The 26,278-nt window shown below is 36.7% G+C and overlaps 1 protein-coding gene across 1 annotated transcript in view; it reads left to right on the top strand.

Moving 5' to 3' along the window:
• Window positions 1–17,477, top strand: part of CCDC171 (coiled-coil domain containing 171) — a 165,349-nt gene extending 147,872 nt beyond the window's left edge. The window contains exon 24 of the mRNA XM_062512985.1: window positions 17,376–17,477. Within this exon, the coding sequence (XP_062368969.1) occupies window positions 17,376–17,389 (14 nt within the window). The 3' untranslated portion in view covers window positions 17,390–17,477. The remainder of the gene's footprint in view (window positions 1–17,375) is intronic.
• Window positions 17,478–26,278: the final 8,801 nt, after the last annotated feature.

Raw genomic sequence — 26,278 nt, 5'->3', positions numbered from 1 at the left:
GCTGTGGGTGGATCTCTGCATCCCCCATGGATCCCCATGGGCTGTGGGTGGATCTCTGCATCCCCCATGGATCCCCATGGGCTGTGGGTGGATCTTTGCATTCCCCATGGATCCCTGTGGGCTGTGGGTGGATCTCTGCATCCCCCATGGATCCCTATGGGCTGTGGGTGGATCTCTGCATCCCCCATGGATCCCTATGGGCTGTGGGTGGATCTCTGCATCCCCCATGGACTGCCAAGGGCTGTGGGTGTATATCTCATCCCCCATGGATCCCCATGGCTGCAGGGGGACAGCTGCTGCACCATGGTCTCACCACAGCCTGCAGAGGAATTGCAGCTCCAGCGCTTGTAGCAGCTCCTGCCCCTCCTTCTGCACTGACCTTGGTGTTGCCATGTTCTCATCTCCTCTTCTTCTCTAATTGAAATTAAGTGTCCCGCTTTGTTTTGATTTTCTTCCTAAATAGGCCATCACAGAGGTGTGGCCAACCCAGCTTTGGCCAGCAGCATGTCCATCTGCAAAGCCATCAGGGCTTGGCTCTACCAGACATGGTGGAAGCTTCCAGCAGCTTCTCAGAGAGAGGCCACCTCTGTGGCCCCTCCATTACCAAAAACCAAGTCATGCAAAACCAGCACACTCTCCATGGCTTTTTCACTACTTCTTGTAGTCTTATGCACATTTGAATTTGTTTTGTGAAGGATACGGAGATAACTCATTCTTAAATTGCTTTGCAAAAAGCAGTTAGACTTTCTATTTTTATTGTTAGTCTCTGTCTTGATGTGTTTTCCTGGAAATAGTCTTGGGCAGAATTCAGTAAATATGGACTTCAGTAATCATAACTTAGCTCCGTATTGTTATTTACCAGTGTTTAGTTGCTGTGGAACATGTGAAGGTTCCTGAAGTGATAGTAAATAACGAAAAATCTGACAGGTGCACAAGGAAGATTTCCCACCTATTGAGAGGGTCATAGACATGAAAGTATAGATTTATCAGACAAATGAAAACAGAAAACTCTATTTGTAAGATTTGCTAAGTTTAATGTCTCAGTGAGACTGAATCCACCAAGCAGAAATATCTCCCAAAAATTATGTTTTTATTGAAATATTTGTATTTCTTTTCTGGCTTTAAGTAATTGGGCATCACTTGCCAGCCTTACTGCGTAGCCAAGGAATGCACGTATCATAATGCAAGTGATCACTTGGTCACATGGTACTGCTTACACAACTAATAGTTGTAACCAAACCAACCAAACTATATAAATCATATAGTTTAGAATAATACTAATGCTGCTGCTACTACTACTAATACTACTACTACTAACAACAACAACAACTTATATTAAAAATCACATTCTGCAACTTAGGGTACCGTTGTAAAAAGGAGTTACAGTAATCCAACAGCACATTTGCTGTTTTGTAAAGAATGCTTCCTTTTCTATGCAAAAATTTTTTTGATACTCAATATTCTAGGTATGTGAACTTTAAACTTGTCAGACTGTTGTAACATATTTGAAAATTATAGTAATTTGATTAAAATGTTGCCTATAAGGCAAAAGGTTCAGTTAATAGAATCCATATGCAATTAAAGTGCAGAACAAAACGTAATCAGACCCCAGTGACTGTTGCCTTCATATTGATAGTTTTACAGTGGCTTCTGGGGTTGAAAGTTTATGTTAAAGTGACCAATATAGCTATGCTCCAGAAAAAATACAAAACAGTGTAGCTGTTGAAGCGGGTATGACAACCTCCCAAGCTGATAATCATACAACAAAAGTAGTTGATAGTCTGAATTTTGGGGCTGTCTTCCCCATAGCAGGTGGAAGTAGCACAAGACTGCTGTATTGTGCTAGTCAGAGAAGTTGCATTCTGCAGCAGCACTGCTATGTAAACATTCCTAAATGAGGGAAGTACACCCAATGAGAGTATGGGTCTAAAATATATTTAAATATAAATATAAATAATTAGTTTTAAATAATACAGTTGCTTGATTTGTGTGAATTCATGTTTGAATCATCTGAAAGTTACAGACACAACACTATGTACCAAGCCACAAAAGAAGTTTAAAAAAATTTCCTGAGCTTTAAAAAAATAAATAAAATATTTTCTCTGGACAGTTTTAAGAGTTGACATCCTGTGTTAGAGTTCTCTAATCATCACCAGCACAATTTACAATCAGAACACACAGAGAGCCAGTTCAGACCAGCTCATCTGTTGACTTTGGCAGAAGACCTTAATCTCACTGTGTGTAGCTGCCACTTGAGAACTGGGGACTTGGCAGAGAGCCGAAGGAGGGTGGGATGCAGGGTTAGTCAAGGCATGAACACATAGGCCTGCTTCATTTCAACAGCCATACGCTGCTTTTTTTATACTCTTTTCATTTTACAGCCTTTTTTTAAAAAAAACCTTGAAATTAAATGAGGACCTCTCATGAGCCACTGCGCTCCAGGCATAAGAAATTGTAATGTCTGGCTTCCAGAAACTGTCCCGTCAAAATGTGCTTCTGATTAGGTGGCTTAATTACAGCTGTGAAAACAATGTTGATTTAGGCCTCAAGATTCCAGTGCATGTCAGCCGTTATTAGCTAGCTTTGGACTGAAGCCACCATTTTAAGACTCCATACCACTAAAGTCACACACTGCCTGACAACTTTTTATTTAGGCAGAAATGTTGCCAGAAGCAACACATTTTATGCAAAATATTTTTTGCTGCACAAATTTCAAATGTGACACAGTTGATGGACATAAAATGGGTAGTTATGGGTGGACCTTACCAAGTCCAAAACCTAACTTTTGCAAAAAAAACCCTACTCCAACACATCCCCCTCCCCCATTTCAAATAGTTTTTTCTAAAGTTTGACTGACATAAAGCTTAATTTTAATTCCTTTAATTCAGTTTTATTCCAAATCCAGCATGTTGGTTTAACCACCCAATTTTATTGCATCTAAATTTTCCTGACAGTTTCATTTGCTGTTGGGAAATAAAATTGCCATTTTTGCAACATGGGAAATAATGGCTAGTTTCAAAACCAATATGTTCAGAACTTCCTTTGCCTGAAGCAGGTTAAGGCACACACTCAATTTACTTTAGGGGAAAAAAGCTCATTAAATAGTTTTTAATATTTTAATATAATTTAAGTAACTGCTTTCACAGTAGGAAGGCTTATTAGGCCCGTGTATTTACACCTGCAGAGAGGTAAATGTTTGGGTAATTAGGTGGTTTCCAATAATTCAGTTTTTCAGTTGCAGGGTTAATGCTGTAAACACTGTAGATGGACAGAAAGAGTGCTGCATTTAAACATTGCATTTCCACTTCTAGCATTTTACTTTCAAGTGCTTAAGAAAGAGGCTTAAGTGGGGTTGGTTTGGGTTTTGTGGGATTTTTTTTTGTTTTGGTTTGGTTTTTTTCTTTGTTTGATCTGTTCTTCAGCTCTCCTTAAAGACATGAATTGGCTAAGGAATGTGAGAGAATGTGTGTGGGTGTTAACTCTCAGCAGAGGTCGGTACTCTGGAAAAGTAAGATCTACATTGTCACTTCACTTTGCTATGAAATTCCAAATGTCCATCCTGTGTGGTTTAATGGAAACCATGAAGTTCCTAAATGACTGCAGGTATGTTCTGCTGTTAAGCACAAATCTTTCAAGTCATTGGCTAAGTCACAAAAAAGGAGGGGCATGTCTCCAGGAAGGTAATCTCCTTTCCTTTTTCTTTTCCTTCATGGTTTGCATTTCTATGGCATTAGAAATGTGTTTCTAGTGAGGTACTGGAACTACCAGCTCAGAAACAAGGATCCTCAGTTCCCAGGACTGAAAACAAGACACTTGGAAGCAAAAGCTGTATTCGTCTCTTACCCTAAATGCAGGCCAGTGCAACAATTGTACCTTCAGGAGCAACTAACTGAAAATGGATTTTGAGAAACTAATGATTTGGATAAGGAAGCAAGTCTAAAATGTTGGTTCAAGTTTGTCCTGTGAAAAATCATCATGCATTCATTCTCTGCCTGCAGCAGATTAGTGAAGAGCAAGGCAGTGGATGCCTACGCTTTATTTTGTTCAGTTTTCAAAGGAGGAATACTGGAACGAGCTAGTTGTCTATTTTCTTTGCAAATACTAGGTGGGGTTGCCTGAAAAAAGTGTTTCAAAAATGCCCTAGTTGCTGTGGAGGGCAACTGTAAGTCAGGAGGGTACCATGTGATGGTTTTTTCCTTATTAGACACCTCTGCACTAGTCTTTTGAAATGTGTTTCATTGGTAATACACAATGAGTTTTATTCATCAGCCACATACATTTGCTTCCTGTTGGATACACACTGATGTTTCTTTTGCTTTCTTCCTACATCTATCAAAGGAGCATTTCCAGGACATAAAATTAAAAGAAACATTCATATATTACTACATATATTGTTAATGGTGCAGTAGAAATGAAAGTATTGGGAGTGCTAGGTAGGCTGTTATTTCGAGAACTGGATATTATAGACCAGGACATTTAACCCTGGGAAAAAAGTTTTTACAAAAGAACAGAGCCAAGGACACAATTTTACTGTCTTTATAGAAGAAAAGGAATATTTTCTACAAAGGCAGACAAATTCACTTCTTTCCAGACTCAAGGACTTTTACTCAGGCCAGAAGGTGCTTCCTCCTCCCTTTTGAAGAAGTTATTTCAAGAAAGAGAGCCAGGAAGCTTCTATTATTCCCTACTAAACTGTGGGTTAAACATAAAGGGAATGTCTGTTTGTTCTGAGACTCTGAATTTGCTGAGAAATTTTTGGAGGGGATTAAAGCATAGCTGTGCCTGAATGAGTCTAGCATAGATGCTTAAATGGTGAGTGAATCCATGCAATCTAGTCTGTCATCTTCCTGATATTTTCTTGACATTTTAAATTTAGATCCTGCAAGTTATACTGTTGTGGATAATTATTTTCTTGTTTTCACACCTGTTTGGTTTTATGTTTCAAGCTAAGTATGTAAAGCACTCTTTATAAGGAGAAAATTCAATGCTGATCTTCAGATACTAACTTTGTGTAGATGCATCCTGTGAATCACTTGATCAGGATGATAGATAATAGACAATTTTTGTTGTTGTTTTTGCTGCTTTTGTTTACTTTATAATACTAGCTCACTGCCTAGATCACAGGGGAAAAAAATTATTAGAGTATGACCTAGGGCAGTGTTGCCAAGAGCCTGTCTGTTTCTCAGCTTGCCTAGAAATGTGTGTATGCGCAGCATGCGCTTGTAATGTAGCATGGCTAATACTACAGGCACCCATTAAGAAATATAATAATTTTTAAAAATCCATACATATGTACACACACACACTTTAAGTTTTGTAAAGCAAAATCTCATGTTAGGAGGTTTGTATTTCCCTCTGGCAGAGAGGCAGTCATAGCCCCACCACCAGATGATTTGGTGCCAGCTAGAAGTCAGCCTTCCCTCCACAGGAGACAACAATGTCTGATGCTCTGTCTCCTCTTAGTTTCTGCTTCTGGTGCACAGACTGGGAAGGTCATGGGAGCACAAGGCTGGGTATTGTCTCTATCCTAGGTCCCCCAGCAAGTTTTACTATCAGAACTAACCTCACTAGTCCACACAGGAGAGGGTGGATCGTCTTCAGGCTAAAGGGAGATAGTGATTCCAGTAAAGAGGGGTAGCTGCAAACCAGTCAACTTTATTTTGCATCTTTCTAGAATTTATGAAATCCGATTGTTATCCTGTTGGCTTGTTAATGATCTTTTCCTCTGCCTTCTCCTATAATTGTGCATGTTTCCATTCTTTTCGATGTTGAAAAAAAATCTCTTAGTGTTCCTTTCTGTGACATGTTTGCAGTAGAGTAACATATTTCTTGTAAAAATAAATACATTTGACTACTTCCATTTGCTTGCATTTTGTACTATAAGCATAAAAGTTAATGTGAGAAATGAAGGAAAACCAAACCTTTCAAATATATTAGAGTGTGACTTGCAGAGATAGAAAGACAGGAAATTCAATTAGTGCACAAAGCATAATATTATTCTTAACATATAATTTTATTCCTGTAATGTTGACATAATTTAAGGGAATACAGACAGCAAATTACATCTTCATCTTAATTATGGTTGGGTCTTACGTATTTAAGACACTCTGTTTAATATTTACTCATCATGGTAAATATGTGTGTTTGTTTGTTGTTTCTAGCTTATGTATAAAAACTTCAATCCTATGAAAACCGCATTATGTAGAAAAGGTACAGTATTTCTAGCTGATCACAGTGAGGACCAGTTTTCTCCAGAGACTGAACTCTGTGAAGCAGTTTGACCTGTTGAATAAACTAATCATTGAACAATTTTTTTTAAAATGGGAAATAGGCACTCCATAGGGTAAAGAGCTTTGCTGTCAGCTTAAAGGATGTTATTATGATAATGATCTTGATTATTCAAATAACATTTGTTTTCTTCAGTTTATTTTAAAATTCAGTTAAAGAAAGGGATTTAGAAAGAAGTGTGCTTCTTAAACTGTAATTTCACTTCCCTATTTTACAAAAATTAGGGGGATTTTTTTACTTGTTTTAGAACTGCCACTTGTTGGAAAGAAAGGAGCCTCTTTTTCTCAAGCAATCAATTCACACCTTTTTCTTTTCAGTTCCTCGTGGTGGAAGGAAGGGTACCTTTAAAACAGTGAGTAATAAAATTTACTAAAAATACAGTCACAAATAGTGTGGCTATGATGATATTAGGAAAGCAGTGACATTATGAAGATTCACCAATGCCATTTCATCCTTTTCAGATGGTGTAACTCCTTGAATTCCAATAGGAATTCCTTTTTTCAGAGAGACATCTATTGAATTCTTAAAAGCCACACTGATTTAAGACATCACACCTTTGGGTCTTAACTGAAATTGACCCGTAAACTCATAGTAGACTCAGTAAATGTTGCCACAAACCTGGCATTAAAATACTCACCTCTCTTAAATTTGCATATTCACCAGTACTTTGAAAGACTTTTATCCTATCTAGGTGATGCAGATAATTTGACATAAACAGTTTCAGAATCGCAGTAATGAAATAATTCACTAATTTTTCAGCTTTTGTTAGTGCTGAGCATCTCCTTTGATCACAGAAGGATCATCTTGTATGATGATGTATCCTATAAGCTTATATGCTTATGATCAGAGGCCTGTTACGCTTTCAAAGCCTGTGTGACATCAAGTTTCTTTTCGCAAGGTCTGTTAAATCCATTGCATTCTTTTGGGAGTCTGAGCATTAAACATTGTAACTTAACCAGGGCTTTTCCAGGTTTCCTGACAGATCAGGTCATCCAGTTTAATTTTAATTTGTGTATGTCAAAACATCCTATTGCTTTAAGCATTTTGAGTTTAATTTAGTAACTTACTGAAGTTTGCTCTGCTTTAAATATGAGATGTTTTAGAAGACTGTAGTCTCAGTGGGAGCTCTGAGTAAAGGACTTCAAGGTATCATTCTGGAATGTACATACAAAGCACACAAAATTACTGAAACATTCCTATTTTGGGGTTTTGGTTGGGTTGTTTTAGAAAATCACCTTTCTGGGTTTGCAAACCAAAAAGCTAAAAAACACTTTTCCAAATCTTCCGCTATATTCTTCATGAGTCTTCTAATAGAAATTTTGCATATGTACTGGTTTGAACAGCAAAACCAGTGAGACTTCAAGTCAGTAATACAATTTTTAATAGGGAAGAGGAAAAAAAAAGAAAAAACAAAATACATGCAATAATAAAAATAAAACCACTGACAGAGTCAGAATACAACCTGATACCCTGCCAGTCAGGGTGCTGGTGCAGTTTTCCTCCAAAGGGTCCAGCGATGATGTGGATAAAAACCTGGTTCTTCCTCTGGAATCCAGTGGGAAAAGGCTGCCTTTGGCATTCTAAACCTCAGTTTTTATCTAGGTAGGAAAGGCTTGGCTCGTCCTCCTGGCTGGAGCATCTCCCAATGGGATGATGTAATCTTATCAGTTATACAGTAGGACTCAATGGCCCATTAACAGAAGATACTTCCCACACAGATAAGGATGATCACCCTTATCAGCTATGGCCCATCAACAGAAGACATTTCCCACAGAGATGAGGATGATCACCCTTCTCAAATGGTAATAGAATATGTATGTTGTAGTGTAAACCAGGACAGCATACCTGATGAAAGTTTGGAGTGTTGTACGTGTTGGTGGTTTCTGGGGTTTTGGCTGTTTTGTTTGTAGTATGTGGTGATAGTGTCTGTTTTTGTTTGTGGAGTTTTTGTTGTTTTTAACTTTGCTTTCAGAACACACAGTTTGCTTAAATATATATGAAAGTATGAAATTCCATCAGCATTTTAAAAATATCTAATAATCTAAAATATGATTGGCATGCAGGAATTATTAGCTCCATTTGCCTAGTGGGCTCACTTGAGTTGCATACTCAGTCTCACAGAAAGAGGTGATCTAGTACGTGAGCTAAGAGCAATTCTTGGAGGCTATGCTCATGAATTTAGTAAGCATAAAAAGTTCTGTTCAAGTAATTATTATAATTTTTTATTTAATTTCAGTCTGAAATATAATTGCGTATATAGATTTGGCCAAAGCTGACAGAGACAGTAAACCTAGCTCACCCACACTGAAGTTGTTTTTAACTGATAAGGTTGATTCCTTGCCCAGTTAATGTAATTTGGGTCTTGAATTTACAGAAGACCTAAATATTAACCATCATCTGAAATAGAGCCTGAAATATTTTTCCTAGGCTATTCAGATATCCTAGGCTATTCTGATATTTCATAGGCAATATTGCTGGAAAGCCTACTGTTTTCCCTGATCATTACTGGTGTAAAATTGCCTTTTAGAATTCCGTTGAAGATACAGTGCTTCAGATCTTGCATGTAATCTGTGGGAGAAGGAATAATTCCCTTCTGAAGTTACTTCAGCTAAGTTTTACTGGAGATCAATGAACATTAAAGTACTTTTCCTTGAATAAGCAAACAAAAACCTGCAGGGAGCCAAATGTACATCTTCCTGGTGAATCTTTCTATAATCTGATTTATGGTGGAGTGGGATGGAGCCCTTATCAGGATTTTGGCTAGTAGGTAGCAGCCTGTGCGTCTGCAGTGGGTTGTCCAGAAAATCTACATGCATTGGCCAGTGCTAAAAGGATGGAACCCTTTGTTCTTCTAATACCTCAATGATTTGAATAATAAGCCTTCATTTTGAGAATTTTAAATTGGCAGTAACACTAGTTCACTTCTAAACATGTGCTACAAGTCAGTCATTCTTTGCTCTGTCACTAGAGGATCTTTTTAAAGAGATTATTCAGTTTAATACAGTTATTTAGATTACCTGAAATTCACATTAGCCTATACACTAATGCAACTGTGCAGATGTTCTCACTCAAAATGCAAGTGTTTGTATTTTGTATATGAGATTCCAGTCAGTCTGTTTTTCAAAAAGGTGCGGATAGGTTGCACAAACCATGTCTGTTTCTAGTTTATGGTCCTAGTTCTGTTGTCTCCAAAGAGTGAACTTTAATCTACTCCTCAGTAATGGATACTAAATGCTGTCAAATCTTGACATCAGCATTTCCCTTATTTCAGGATTACAAACTATGCCAGATTATAATCTCAATACCTAGTGAACGAAAATAACATTTGTACACTTACAAGATCTACAGTTATAATACTCACTATGAGGCCATACATGTCCCTGACACTTCATTTTAATTCTGAGTAATGCCATTTTCCTACATGGAATATGAGTGAGGTGTTCACTTTTTTTTTCATTGCTGCAGAACTATTCACCTTTGCATTAGCAGCAGCTTCCAGGGGTATGTGAGTTCCAATTCTTTATGATTTGCTGTTTTTCACCACCTTTCATAAAAAGAAGTTGGTTCCATGTTCTTCCCATAACTTCCTGTCATGAGAGGAGTCTGCTTTACATCTTAATCAATGTATTTCCTTTCTTGTTTTCCTTACTTCATGCTTAGGACTTATCCTGAGCTTCTAATTTCTACAGTCTCAATGTCTCCTTCTCTTTGTGAAAATAAAATTTCTTTTGTTGAAAAAATGCCCTTGCAAGGATTTTTAAAGAGAACCTCAAGGGGACTTTTCCCTGTAGATATGGTTGGAAAGAAAATAGATTACATAACCTATGTGAGCTTGCTGTAGTTTAGCAAACCAGAATCTCTGGGCTATGTGGATAGTCTTTTGAGCCCCATCTTGTTGGAACTGTGGTAGTTGAAACCCATAAGGCCACTAGAAAGTATTTTCTATAGTGGCATTCATAATTTCATTGTCCAGTGCTCAATCCATCCTCTTAAGCAAAGAGAGCTTGAGCATAACCAGTACTTATTATGCATATAATGACTTTTTAAGGTACTTTTCTGATCTACTCCATATATTTATATAGAAATATACTTGAGAGAATTAGTGAGTAAGTATTCTCAAGGCATCTGTCAGCAAACTTAACAATGAGTTGTGTGTTTGGTCTTATTTTTCTATAAGCTATCAAGTCAATCCTAAAATGTTGATTTCCATATTTTTAATAGATAATTTGTTTTATCAGCTACATAGACCCATATTTCTAAAAATATTGTGTATTTGGCAGAAATACATAGGAAAAAATAATCTTCTGAATACCTAAAGATTTTTTAATGCAAGAAAACTGAGTCATAAAAACACTTTCATTGTTTGCAGACCTTCCTCTATATTGTTAAGTGCTGCTGTTGTAAATAAATTAACTTTTTCCCTTCTTTCCTCTTGAAGCCAAATTGCTGTTGCAGTGTATTTTTGTTAAATATAAAATGATTGAACTATTTTACCAAATCAGTGTAATTTCTTTTTTTTTCCCCAAAATTGCTGTTATTACTAGCTCTAGGATAGTTTTTGGTAAGAGATAAATGCACTGCTGGTAAAGGTCCACTGTCCTTGTTCAATTTAGTAGCAGAATGCCTAAACTGTAGTTGTGCCGGTTCGTCGCAAACAGACAAAAAGGGAAGGTAGCGTTTTGCTGTGCGTGAGCAGTTTGAGGGCAAGCAGACACCGTGCACCTTGACCACCTATTATGAAGCTTTTTGCTGCAATGTCAAGTGAAAGCGAGTTAATTGGGTGAAGCTGTAGAGCATGTTAGGGGCATGGTAAAGAGTTGCTGTCTGACAGCTGAATGTCAGCAGAAGCTAGTGAAGTGTGGCTGAGAGACAGAGACCTGTCACAAAGTTCATGTGGACTGTAGCACAGTTAGGGAGATGAAACGTGGTTCTGTCTCACTTTCTCCCTCATTGCATTCAAGCACCTTAAGATTTCACACTGTATGTGTCAACCCTTGTTCTCTAAGCTGTTTTCTCCTAACACTTCTGCATTCAAATGATTGGACAGAAGATGCTAATGTTTGGCAAAATGAATGTAAATACACTTCTTTCCCTTTTCTGCTAGAGCAGCAGTATACATGTAACTCAGATGAAACTTTGAAGGCTTACGTCAGACAGTCACACTGGATAGGAATTTGGATGATGGCTGAATACATATCTCACGAAATTATGAAGTTTGACACTTTAACTGGTGGAATAGGGACTGTTTCCCCAGAAGAAAAGGCTAAGTAGGGGGAGACTGTTTTGTGAGCTGGTGGTCCCGTAGCATGACACTGTGAGTCTTTTAGTCTCTGATTGTAGTCCTCTTCTCCCCTTCTTGATAGAAAGAAATGCAGTGCCAAGAGGGATCCATGAGTGGCATGCTGATTTAAAGCAATGAGAAGCTGGGGGAAAAGTCACATAGAAGGAAAGCCATCCTTGCAAGCAAGAGAGGCATCAGTTAAAGGCAGGGATGATCTTACACACTGCTGTGAAACACAGAGTACTGTCATAATAGTAATAGTGTAGTGTACCTTTCAGTGTTTTTTGCATCATGCAACACAAAGTAAAGCAACAGTCATTTGGGTTGGCCCCCCAGATTCAAAATAAATTAGTAATTTTTATTTATATTTTAAATAAATTGCTTCCATTCCTGAGAAAGTGAAAAGACAGTGTTAGGTATCATGGGCAAAAAGTACTAAGAGCTAAAGTTCTAAAGTACTGAAAGTTTTAAAAGTACTAAGTATTCAAGAATTTAGAAACTTGGATTAAAATCAAAACAGACCAATCATTTCACCATGAAAAAAGAGCATGGCTTTGTTTGTCTAATATTTTGGTATCAACAGTGCAGTGCAGTGCAGAGAATTTGACCTAAAAATGGAAAACTTCCCTGTGTGTTCCAATGAAGCATCTGGAACCAAGGCTTACAGTATAGGCTGTGTGTGGAATTTGGCCAAAACTTTTAGAAAACATCAAAATTAGCAATGCAGAACTGGGTTATTGTCTTGAAGCAAATGAAACATTGAAGATAAAGTGTTCATTTGGCATGATAATCCATCCAATCCTGTGTATTCTTCAAACATACCAGGTTTAAGTGTGTTTGAATGAAACAGGATTTTCTTTTAGAAAAACAAATACAATATATAATGAAATATTTCTCTTAAATGCTTTTAATTGAGCCTCCTGAGTGTGATTTCACTGAATGAATTAAATGCTAGAGCATTCAGAAAGTAAGAAAAAATTGTCATTTCCCAATATTACAGACTCATATTTGTTTAAAAACTCCTGAAACTGGAAGAGGGAATTCTTGATAATGAAAAAAGCCATTAGTATTGTTGGATAGCAGCACCCAAAGTGTGTTGTGTGTCTACCTTTCTGACTTAATACGGAATGAGTTGGCAGCCCATTGAATTATTCTCTGATAGCAAATTGTTTGTACAATCCAGGCAGGAGTGCTGACAATTAAAATTTATACCAGATGTTACTGTTTTCTTACATTGTGTCAGAGCACCAATTTAGTCCTACGGCCTCAGCATACCGAATTGCAAGATCACTGACATGGGAAGCAAACTTTCCAGTTTTGGTCATACAATTCCTGCTTTTGGAAAAGTTTGTAACTAGCACCGTATTGCACTGACATCCATCCACAAGTAATACTTTACATTTTAAATACTGGCTTGTAGCATTTTATTTGATTATTTCACTGAAAGTAAAAAATAGCTCTTAGAGCTACTTTTAACAGAAAAAAAACCCCAAACCAAACCCAAAAAGACCAACCAACAAGAAAATGAACAAAAATAATCCCACCAAACAAACAACAACAACAAACAACAACAACAAAAATAGAAAAAAGCAACTCAGTTTTAGAAATAGCAATCTGAGTAGGAGGTTGTGGGTGACCTGACAATGTACATCTTTTTCTATAGGGATATAGGGTTTCCACGTAAGTGCTGTAAAATGGTTGTTGAAGACAGTGGTTCTTTTTTTAATACTTAATGGAATTGATATTGCAGCAGTGAAATGATGCAAACTACAAGGATAGCTTAGGTGGGAGAAACTGAAAACAGTATTAGCCAGTTGGTTTGCTGTCTGCTGGTATTACTGTGTATTTGTACGTTCTGGAGTTGGGCTAAGAGGAGTGAGTATCAGAAATAAATTGTGGAGAAATGTATTGCCTGTTTCTCTCTTTCCCCCCGCATTCTCTGCATCTGTGCTTAACTTAAAATTATTTCTGCTCTTGAGAAACTGCTGCTTCCTTTCCAGAGATTTTAGGGGTCGCTAGAATTCTGAAGAAACTACAGTTTTTTCTTCCTCCTGCATTGTCTGTTTACTGACAGGCATCCTGACACACCTAAGTTTCCTGTATTCTGGCAAATTATCTATCACATTTTGGCTTTGTAATTCAACAGTTTTGTTTCATTTACATTGAGGTATAACACTGAACTTGTTATTACACCTACATCATCACACAGGTAGGGAACTGTCATAACTTGTGTTCAGTATTAATCTTTATCTTTGTCTATTATTTGGTCTTTTCTGATTCTAAGCAGTTTCATAGCTTTTTTACCTCCATTGAAGCCAGTTTTTATTGCATGCATAACCCAGAAGCCTTAATGCACAAGAATCTTATCATTATTTATTATTCTGATGCATGTTTTAATAAGGTAGCATGTTACATGTCAGAATAAAGCAGAAGAGAAGTTTGGGCTACTGTGTTTTGAAATTGAGTATTTGAAAGCACTTGAAGTGACAAAAATTAGTGATGGAAAACCTGAGAAGTGGAAGAAGTTTTTATAATAACATACATACCTGAAGGAAATTGAAAAGCTGTAGAAATTGTCCAGTAAAATGATCTTTGTGTAGATTTTGAAGGCTGAAACTGTTCTGACTAATTTGCAGCTTCAGCTGTAGATTTGTCTCCTGCAATTGAAGATAAATGGTTTACTTGTAACAGTTTATTTTGTAACAGGTATATTGTAACAGATAATTATCTGCAGCACTGTCATAACACATGCATAGTCTTCTAATTTCAAGTATCCAACTGTGCATTTATTCCACAAATAATGGATATGCAAAAGCAAAATGGGCATCTTTGATCACAACGTGATGCTTTTGGGTTGGCTGACGTTGCAATAAAAACATAATATAAGGGTATAATAAAGTTGGTATGAAAATATTCCATCACGACATCATCATAATAAAGCAACCCACTATAAATGAGTTTTATAAATGAGTTTTACTGATAAAACAGCTCATATATCATGAGACAACCTTTAAACTAGATTTTAAATTTGACTGTAGGTTAGTCACAGGGTAACCACAGAGAACTGTTGTAGAAATCTTTTTCATGTCTAATAAAAAATTGCTTAAGGTAGCTAAGGTTTAGAAAGCAATTATTCCATAATATAGACTAACTTTTCATATTTCATCTTTGAGAAAACATTTTTTGTAAAATTAGGCAATCAAACTTTAAAAAATGTGCACAGGACATGAGCAATTACTATATTACATAAATATTTTCAAAGCATGTTTTTGCCAGACGTATGTGTCCTAGATACTTATTTACATGGTGAAGTATAACAGTTCAGATCCAGTTGTGTATGGCTTATCGGGTAAATAAAAGTGCTGTGCTAAAGATTTACCTGAACAGACACCTTATTTCAGATAAATTCCTCTTTTTAAAATTACCTAAATGCATATTTATATGATGGATTATCACCACAGCTCTGGCATAGTTGTTTGAGTTTGTCAATTTAAAACATATTTTAGAAAGATGTCTAAATATTATAATGATGAAAGAGGTCTGTTGAGGAGATTATAACTGCCTTTAAAATTCCTCTGTAAAGTTATGTGTCCAGAAAATTAATATTATAACAGTTCTGAATATTTTTTCTTCTAACCTATAACCATTAGAATACTATTTTTTTATTCATCGTGAGGGTATATAAAGAAATTGGATCAAAACAGTTCTTAGAATTAAGAACGAAAAATTGTTTTTTATATCAATCATATTGCTATTAAATCTGATTTCCCTTCTGTTCAATGACTAGTACTCTGTTCTTTTTAAGAAGTACAGCACAGAGTCTGGGTAACTAAACCAGAGCGCTTTTTTTCCCCCAACATTGAAGCTTTTACTGTAACATAGTCTATTGACTTGCTGCCAATCATTAAGTTTCATACTTTTTTTTTTGCAACTCTCAAAGGAAATCTGATTTCATATCACTTTACTGGAATTTTGATGCCATATTTCTTAAAAGAAAGAAACCTCTCTACAGCTTGGAAAAAAGTAATACATGAGTGTAATGATAGCATGAGATTTTTTATTCATTGTGGTATGCTGATTAATTGAGGTGTTGAAAGCAGTACAAACCAATATGTTTAAATTTGTCCTCAATATTTGTTATCCAGAGTGAAACCCATTTGTAGCTTACAGGTTATTGATTTTTTTTATTTTTTTTTTTACATATGGACGCTTTTTAAGAACATCAGAAGTTGTTTTCCTATTTCAATATTGTTGTAATGGTTTTAATGAATGATTCTTATTTTAGAGAGAATTTTGTGTGTGGTCAGCTGATTAAAGAACAGCTGTATAAAGAACAGGCTGTTAATTGGTGTATTAGCCTTCACTGAGGTCTCATTTCAGGTCTGTTGGTACACTGACATCTTATTTGTGCATTGGCTTTTTGGTGGTTCTCATTTGGTAGAAAGTTGAGCCCAGAAGGACTGAAAAACTGAAGTGTTACAGATCTTACTTACTTGCTGGTTATCTCATCCTTGTCAGGCCTGTAATTTAGAGAAACTCAGGGCTCTACCTCATTGTAAATATGTACTTGAGACAGTCATCTAAATTTGCTACTATATGAGTTCTTAATGAAGGTCTAACATAACCTAGTAGTTTACAGTGGCTACAGTATAGCTTGTGGTGAATCAAGAAATCAAAAGAGTCCATATCAAAGGGAGCTGTTGTATGTTTTAGAGGCAACAATTGATTTTTTCTTCAGCAATGGTAACAGAGGAAAGGAGAATCATTCATGAATGTGTCTTCATATGATTGAGACTGGATTTGTTGAAATATGAGTATACACACATCCTTCATCCTCTCTCCAGCTTGTGTGTCTATATATGTGGGTTTATGTCTCAACATGTATGGGCTTATATATGCATGTATACTCTTCCTTAAATGCTGAAGAGAGAGTGTTCTAAACCTCAAAGATACTGTAATGGTCATTCCATGTGTTAATTTTTTATTCCATAATTATACTTCACATGTGATGCTTTCATATATTATAAGACCTGATGAAATTTTTGTTATTTTCACACCATATAGTGCATTGGTAAAGGGCAGAAGACCAACGTAGCATTGAATTTTCTTTTATTTGTTTAAGGAAATACAGAATGTCTTTCTTTACCATCTTTTTAAGAATTATTAGTATTGATATACTGATATTATCCATAATCTGTCAAAGTACTATATTTGATGTTTTGGTGCTGGAAGTTCCTTAATGTTCAGTTTTAACTAGTCTAACCTTTATATCTGTTTGACTGCATGTTCAGACTCATTGAAATATGAATCATGTTCCCATCAATATACATTCAGTGTATATTTTCTGGCTATTTTCTTACAGGCTAACATTTGAAGAATATTAAGTTTTTAATTTCAATTGATGATAAAATATACTTAAACAAATGCTTTCCTTGGTTAGCATGGTATGTGTTTCCTAGTAACAGTGACAGGGAGACTGTGGAAAAAGTTTCATTATTAGATAAAAAAAGAAATCTGGTAATTGTAATGAAGAAGAGGTAAAAGTTCTCTGTGAGTATTTGCAGCATTTCAAATACAGTAGGTTATTTTTTTCTAATACATACTCAGGCAAAATACCTGAGAAAACATCCATTGTTTCTTTTTATTAAATATAACTATTGGTTCTCAGGTACCAAAGTAAGTGTTTAAAACAAGAAGCACACACTTGCAAATGCTTCATATACATGCCTTTGTGAAAGGAATTTAACAGTAAATGTAGATTCTCTTTTTGCTTTGTTTTTATTTATTTATTTATTTATCATTACAGGAAACAAGAGGTAGTTCAAACATCAGCATGGCTCCAAGCTAGAAATTCAGCCTGACCAGAGTTCTATCCCAGACTTTTTGGCATTGCAAGCTCCAACCTGACACATCCTACAGTGTTATGCAAAACAGAGGCAGTTCTCTGTCTTCAATCTGTTTCTTCAGCCTGGATGTCAAATCCAATCCCAGAAGAACAATGGAAAATGGATTTTCAGATTCCTAGTACTAATAATCTTCTAGAAGGGAAAAATTACATTAATGTAAAATGATGCAATTAAAGTGTAATTTTTTTACTATCTTTGAATTGTAGTTCAGCATTTGTATTTTTTGACATTAATTTTGTGGTTTTATGAAAATGTGCATTTGTATGTTCACATTTCTGCACTTGTCAGTTTTGCATACTGAAGCAGTTATTTCTTTAAACTTTTATTTATTGCAGTTGTTCATTTTTTATGTAGTATATTTTTAAATGTTAAAGAATGACACATTTTGGGTAATTTTCCTCAGACTTAAAAAAAAAAATCAATAAGCCATTTTAGTCTCTATCTATCAAAGTTGTTTCATACTTGTCTATTTTAAAGCAGGACTGCAATACTTTAATAGGATTGAGAGAGCTATTTGAAATGTATGCCAATGATTCCTGTCATTTCATGGCAGCACTGCCATGGTTCACTGAGCCCCCTCTTTTCTCTTGTCAGCTCAACTGAAGACAAGCATTTAGTTGCAAACTTTAAGCAGGTTGTGCAAAACAGAAATGATGTGACTGCTTCTCTTCCTGCACAATAATGTCACTGCTGGTCAATGTGAGAAGGTCAGGTTGCTCCTTGTAAAGCTACATGATACCACTTGCCTATTTGAACAAGTTAAGTTAACCACTGAATCTGGTCCCTGCAGGCGCCGAAAACTCACCCTTTTATCAAGTCTGCATTTCATAAGAAAGAAGAACAGTTGTGGAGGGAGGATTTATGATGATATGTTTATATACTTTATAAGGATAATTCCCAAACCAGTGTTGCAGGTAATGTATTTAGTTTAAACTGAAAGACTAAAAAGTAATGGCTGTTTTGACCTTCAAATAAGACTCCTTTTTTGCTGTTGTTGGTAGGACCCAAGAGTGACGCCCATCTTTGATGCTGACAGAATTTAAAGCAAGGCCATTGCCCTGCATTTTCTGCCTTGTAGCACACAAAAGTAAAATTGTATGTCAGGCCGAGATGTCGGGGAGCTGACAAGATGCCCCAGTGACATTTCAGCTGGAAAGAGCAAGTGTCTTGCAACCAAGTGGTCAAATATCAAATAATAGGTCAAGCAGGAAGGAGCTGAGTTCTAACCACAAAGAGGTTTCTGGTAACTTACTTGACAAGCTTTTGGGTGCTTTGTGGCTTGACAAAGTGATGTTCTGCTGGGTATCGCTAGACAGACTGTTCTTTATCGCCTTCAGAAGATCAGACATTGACATTGATTAAACTCTTTAACCCTTAAAGGTTAAATCCTAGCATTTTCATCATTGTAAATGAAAAACAAAAGAATTTTTTTAATACACCATTTGTTTTCATATTAATCACAGAACTCCCTAGTGCTGTTAACTTTTGATGTGCTGTGTAGTTTTTGAGAAAAAAAAAATTGAATGTAAAATCTATATAATAGACTGTTCCTCAGTATGGGCCAGTGATACACTACAAAAATAATATTATGCATTATGGAATTTATAATTTATTCTGATATGTCAAATGTAGGATTCGATTTCAAAGCTTTATGACTGCTACTTTCCATCCATTCTATTTTGGATGGAAAAGAATATTTGCATAAATTATGTATCACTTAAAATGAACAAATATTACAACTACCCTTGTTTTCAGGTACTCTAGAATCACAGAATATCCTGAGTTGCAAGACACCTACAATGATCATCAAGTCTAAATCCTAGTCCTGCAGAGGACCACCCCAAGAGTCATACCATGTGCCTGAGAGCACTGTCCAAATGCTTCTTGAACTCTCTTAGGATGGTGCTGTGGCTGCTTCCCATGGGAGCCTGTCCAGTGCCCAGCCACCCTCTGAGTGAACGTACTTTCCTTGGTATCCAACCTAAATCTCCCCTGATGCAACTTCAGGCCATTCCCTCAGGTCCTGTCACTGGTCAGCATGGACAAGAGATCAGTGCCTGCTCCTACTCCTAATATACCTTAAATTTTTCAATGGCAGACCTTTTGTCTAAGGTAGTATCAAATTTTCAGGTATCCTCTATTGTGCAGTCCGTTGCTCACAGCCTTGATGCACATGTATGTGTTTATAATACTACAGGGCCATGAAATGCCAAATAATAAATCTGAAGAACTCCTACATGTAAGAGTCATCTGATAGAGGAAGAACATTGCTTTTCTTTATGTATTTAGTCTTGAATACTAAAGAAGGAAGTTTTTGTTTTTCTCTACGTGTCTTGGCTCCACTCTATCATGGTAGTGACTGTTCTTATTAGGCACCACAAGTAATGTATTCTGCTCTTCCAAATTTAATGTCAAATATCTATTATACGAAGAATGAAAGAATATATCTCACTGATCATTCTCTTCTCTACTGTATATAGAAGCGTGTAAGCACTTTTTGAGGTATTTTCTCGTTGTACTGTATAGTTTTGAGAAAGAAAGTGACTATTTTTTGCTGTGTGGTCTCAAATTGCTGAAGATTTGCAGTTTACTTGTCCCCTTTCCCATCACTGCTACTCTATGTGGCATGTAGAGACAGAAAAAGGATTTATTTCTGAAATCCATACCTTACTGAGAGTAGGAGTATCTCCTCCAGTTAATCCAGTTACAGTTTATGTGATTTCACAGGGACCATAACAATGGCAAACTGACTAGTTAATAGGAACGATCTAACAAGCTATAATTTCTCACAAGAATTAGTTTGTAAGTTTTCATTGAAGGATTACATCTACCCCATTAATTCTATTTAAATATTGACTAACTATGAGTTACATACTATTTTTTTAGAAGCTATCCATTTGGAAGGGACTTCGAAATATCTTATATTTGGCTGTCAGATGTCCCATTTGTAATCAAAATCTCCTCTGTCTTAAATTGTGAAGAAGCTGAGAGTGGTTAACTGGATTATCTAGTTTGATGCTCCTGAGTTGCTTTTCCTTGCATTTGATGAAGTGAAATTTGAGATAAATTCCACAGAAGTAGAAGTTCCCCTGTTAGCAGTTTACAAATATAGTTTGTAGCTTATCAAACCATATCTTTCCTATATTTTTAGGGACACATAAAAATCATGCTTGTGTAGAATGTGGCAAGGCAGTACAGTAACAGTAGCTCTCAAAAGAGCATCTTGTTTTATACCGTCTACTCTGCCTTGCTTTGAAAATTACAGAGCTTGAGACCTTGATCCTTATTTTTGAAGCTTTTCATTTTTAGAGCCTGGAATTTGAAGAGGACCAGTTCCACTTGTGGAACTAGTGCAGTCTCAGCTTCATCTCAGCACTCCTCCAGAAGAACAACTAGTTTCCTTAGAAGAAAGATCATATTTGGTGGGGCTAAAATGCTCTCCATTGTTTTTTAATGTGGTGCAACAAATTATTGGCTTTCTGGTCAGTCTCAATTTATCTACCCACCAAACAACACATCTCTGAAAAGAGACTGTGTAATACGTTATCTTTTCCCTGCAGTAGGTTTTATAGCTGTTAGTACAAGTTGTGTTTGTGCCTGTGTGCACACATATGTATATCTTTCTCAGCAAAGATTTTGGTTATTGGATTGACTGTATTATCACTCCACATGTGGTAAGCAATTCCTACTACACTAGTAGTATAGAGAGATTTTTTTGGTTCCTGTCTCCCACAACTATTTGCAAATTCAGCAGAATTCACTTCCTGTCAAATTGGATAGATGTTTATGGGAGTATTCTCCATTGTAAAAGATCTTGAACGCCTTTACAAAGTTAAACCAAGGGAGCTGAGGTTTGAAGGTCTTGAAGATCATCTGTTCTAGCACCCCTGCTTAGAATATAGTCAGCTATAACAGGTTGCTGAAGATTGCCTCTTGTCCTGTCACTGGGCACCACAGAGGATAGTATGGCTCCATATTCTTTACAGGTATTTACACAAGTTGGTGAGATCTCCCTGAGCCTTGTCTTCTACAGGCTAAAAAAATCACAGCTCTCTCAGCCTTTTCTCTTATGGGAAGAGATTATGCTTTAGTCATTTTGTTAGTCATCTTTTTGGTCCTTCACCAGACTCACTCATGCTAGGGAGCTCTGGACTGGAGCCATTACTCCAAATGCAGAGTCATCAGTTCTGGTTAGAGGGGAAAGATTGCCTCCCTTGACTTGCCGGCAGCTCTCTTCCTGATGCAGCCCAAAAGGGCTGTTGGCCTGCTTTGCTGCCAAGGGTACATTTTTGCCTCCTGGTAAACAGGAAGACCAAGAACCCTCCAGGTACTTTTATTCCAAACTGCTCCCCAGACAGCTGGTGGTCCCTAGTCAGTCTCAGGTCCCTGTCCTCTCCTGCTGCTGGAGGTAGTTCTCCCCAGGCAGAGCAGCCTTACTTCTCTTGAATTTCACCAAGTTCCTATCAGGCCTTCTGCAGTCTGTTCAAAAGTCCCTCTACAAATCCTTCTGGTTTCTCAACTACTTCTCCTATCTTAGTATCATCTGAAAACTTGTGGATTTTGCACTGGGTCCCATCATCCAGGCCATTAACAATGTAATGAGACAGTATTGGTCCCCGTATTGACCCCTGGGGTACACCACTAGTGACTGGCCTCCAAGTGGACTTTGTGCCACTGATAACCATCCTTTGAGCTTTGAGTTCAGGCAGTTTTGCAACTGACTTACTGTCCATGTATCTAGTCCATAATTCCCTGCTCAACAACTGGGGCATTTTATTTTGTAAAGGGTTCTCCCAAGTTTCCAAACACTGCTAAAGCCCTGGATTAAGTGAAAGACAATATTTTATATAACCTGTCAATTAGCTCAGTCTGATGATTTGATAACTTACAAGAGCATCTGATCATTCTGCTGTCATTCTGTACTTGAAAGATTTTCCAATGCTTTAAGATAAATTCACGTGCTATAACTAAGCTCCTGAAAAATATTTAAACTCTCTTCTGATATAAAAAATCGCTTTAGTAGCATTTTTCTCCTGAAACTCCAAAGAGCCCCTGGCAGCTACAGAGTTTGGATGAAATCTATATGTGAAGAACACCTCTCCTACTGCTGGTGATGGAACACCAAGCTTACTCAGCATTTCTCTCTCCATTTTTTTGTTGCCTGGCCTTGAAATCCAAACAAAGGAATCTGTTAGGAAGTTCTTTCCTATCTTTTAATCTTGCCCAGTATGACATTACTAGATTTTGTCTAACTTCACTTTTGTCTTTGTAATCTGATCATTTTTGGACAATCATTTTGTATCATACTCTGTATGGCCTAAAAATATACCTCAGTATTTACTCAGAAAATGTTTTAGTGTCTTCTTGCCTCTTTGCTGAGTATTCAGCTGAGCCAGTGATTTTTGCATAAACTGTTTAACATCTTTATGTACAAAGTTTAGACCAAAAAAAATTTCTTATAGGTACTTTGGTTTTACAGATTTAGATGTGACTTTCAGTTAGGTCTCTTCAAATTGTCCTTCAGTGGGAGATGGAAGGTGATGTGCTGTTTGTCATGCTAACATGGATCTGATCGCTGTCATGGGGAGCATCATGTAGGAATTTTGGGCAATTTATATAGTTCTATGTATTGCAGTTCTGTGCTTTACAAACCAGCCATTCAGCAATGCATATGAAACTGAGTCTTTGCCTGCTATTCTGGTGTCCAGTGTCTGCTGAATAAAATTGAGCAAGGACAAAGAAAAATACAAGGAAATGTCTTAAAACTAAATTGTTTCCGAGGAATGCTCAGCAGGGGGTAGGGAGATCCACTGAATAATTTTTCTTCAGTTCTTTATTTACTTCCTCTACTGTACCAAGCTTCCTGTCTCTTTATAAGCTAATAGTACTAATAATTATTCCTGATATCAGATTGCCTTCTCATGGCTCTTATGTGCCCAACTAAAGCTTCATAAGTGGTTGGACTTCTTTTTTGACTAATTCCATAAAAGTCAGTAATTAAAAAAATAGAAATCATTAGATTTAAAATTAGATTTTAGGCACAAGTACTGTTACCATTATTGTACAAGTATCCTTCCTTTTTCTTGGTAAACAATTTTTTTTACTCTTCCACTGCATGATGGTAATAGGGAGGTTGTTAAAAAATAAAGCAATGCTAATTATGTTTAAATAATTATATTTCTTTTTGTGTGATATACAGCTAACGCACATAGCAGGCCCACTAGCTATTGATTTGTCGATATCTGAATAGTTTAGTCCACAATAATGGTATGGTCCTAAAAGCTGTGGAAACAAGCATCATAGATACTGTACTTGTGCACAAGAAAGGCATGTACCTTCTACACGTTACAGGAAAAATGCTGTTAGGCTTAAAAATCTGGCACATGTGCACAGCATAAGTGGGGGCAACTTTTGTATGAATCAGTAACTTTCAGTGTATACTGTGTTGACTTGCCATCAGGATTTCATACATAAAGTCCTTCTAATGCATGGGATTCTACTAGCACATATGGGGAGGAACGCAAAGGTGCACTCCATCCTGTGACATTCATATATACAGCACTGGAGATTTTTGCTGACTTAAAAGCTTTTGAAAATATTTATTAAACCTCAGTCCACAAGGTAATTTTCAAAATAAAGGCAAGAGAATTGTGAATTAAATATTAAATCCTTTTCTACCTCAATGCCATTTGAAAGTTTATAAAATTTGTTCCCGTAAACAATAGCATAGGAGAAATCTTAGTTGCAATGTTAGCAGTAGTAGATAAATCCTGGTTTCAGGCTTCATTCTGAATTGGCTTACTGAAACAAATTTATTTCAGACATTTGGGATGGGAAGCTGTATATATTAAAGCACTGACCTTAAAAAGAGTCATGCAGCTAAAATCCTGCACTGTTCTTCTAAAATGTCAGGGGTTAATGTTATTTAAATGCAGTATTTGGTGGTTTAATTGAGTCATGCATCGTTGTCTTTTACTGCACATTAATGCCAATGAAACACTGATTGTTGACAGAAAGTTCTCTTCAGCTAAGTATACACTGACATATCATACTGCTATAGAAAAACCAGTGTGCAAGACAGAATAGTCATACTCTACTGGCATAGGAACCCTGTTCTGTCTAAATGGTGGCAATATCCATTATGCACTGACAGGAAACGTGAACTAGGCTTGCTTTTATTTGGCGTATGTTTTGTTTTGTTTTGCTTTGCTTTGCGTATGTTTTCAGACTGCCTCTTGAGAGAACTAGTGAGACTTAATTATCAAGTCTTTAGACAAATAAATTAATCTCAAGGGGTTTTTTTGTTTGGTATGTCACACAAGTTAGTAAATGTACCTTGAAAAGTACAAACCCAACTCCTCATGAGAATTTTGTTATAGAAGTACCTTCTGACAGCTTTTGTAATCTGGCCTTAGGACACACCAGTGGCTTTTCATCTTGACTTTGTCTAAGTTTAGAAAAAGTAAGTTCATGTTATTTCTCTGAATACTTATCAGTGTTAACTCTTCCTGCCATCTTAAAACCCCCAAGAGGTCATAGATGCTGGCTTGGCAGTTGAGATGTAGAAAATAGTGAAAATTGTGAACTCAAAAGCTTTTGAAGAGGAATGCAGGAAGGAACAAACACCAATGAGTTTACAAGAGCTTGTGTGTGCACTGGGTAGGATATATTTGGTTTTGTGCTTTTGCGTGATGGAAAAAACAATTCCAAAGTAACTGCTGTTATATGGACAGCAGCTTTATACTTCCTTAATTTGGCTGGAGATGTTTGCATGCTGTTTGTCTAGTCCTGTAAGACTTTGTTGCACTTTTGGACTCTTGAGCTTTCCAGGATTTTTCTCATGACTGCAGGGTGGTTTCTGGAAGTCATTAGAATTCTGTCTTGGAAATGATTTTGCAAATGCTCATGATTTATGACTTTTAGAAATTTTTTTCCAAGCCAGTGTAATTTTATCAAGTTGATATCAGCCAGCCTGGTTGAAGCTTGCAACTGGCTTCTGTAAAACTTTTGATACATTTGGGGAACTTCCTGGTCCTTACACTATCCTATTAATGGTGGCATTGGTATATCACACTTGGCCATCTAAGGGAATAACAAAGTGTTTGAATCTCTGTGAATAATCACTAGGAGTGATTTTGTAGAAAGTCTTAATAGTCAGCTTTTTAGTAGCAGCTTTTAAGCTCATTTAAGGACGTGTCTAGATAAATATATTTAGTTTTCTTCTCACGTCTAAGATATTACAAAAGTGTCCAGATTAACTGCTTCTCATTGGAATGAATGGTGATATTGCAGACCTATGTCTTCTTCCAAGATCTGCACTGTCTGTTGTACACTATGAAGAGCTGTATAGCTGAGCAGGCAAGACCTATAGAGTTCTGACCTATGGGGACTTAACTTTCTCTACCACTGGCTCAAGAGCAAAAAGTAGATCTTCCTACCTTCCAGAAACTCAGAACTATGCTGAGCAATACAGAGGTCTGAAGCTATAAGGAGACTTGTGGAAACTTCCAGGAGTTCAAAGTCTACTTATCCATGCCATGCATTTGTATATGAACATTTGAGATGGTGTTGGCTTTTTCAATATGTTAATGCTATATTTTGCTTAATGTATTTTTAGCAGTTTGTGGTATATGTGCACATATTGTGTGCCTTTGCCCTTAAATACTTATTTTTCCCAGAAGCTCATGTAGCAGTCAAAAGCAGCTGCTGCTTGGTGAACTCTTAAGCCTGCATCAAGGCATACTGTGTTAAATTACTATCAAGAAAAAAAGGGAAACTCAAAAATTAACAGCAAAGTGTGATG

Source organism: Cinclus cinclus, chromosome Z, assembly GCF_963662255.1.
Source record: "Cinclus cinclus chromosome Z, bCinCin1.1, whole genome shotgun sequence".
NCBI lineage: Eukaryota > Metazoa > Chordata > Aves > Passeriformes > Cinclidae > Cinclus > Cinclus cinclus.
Note: the sequence above shows the minus strand (reverse complement) of the source record. Positions and strands in the feature narration are given on the sequence as shown.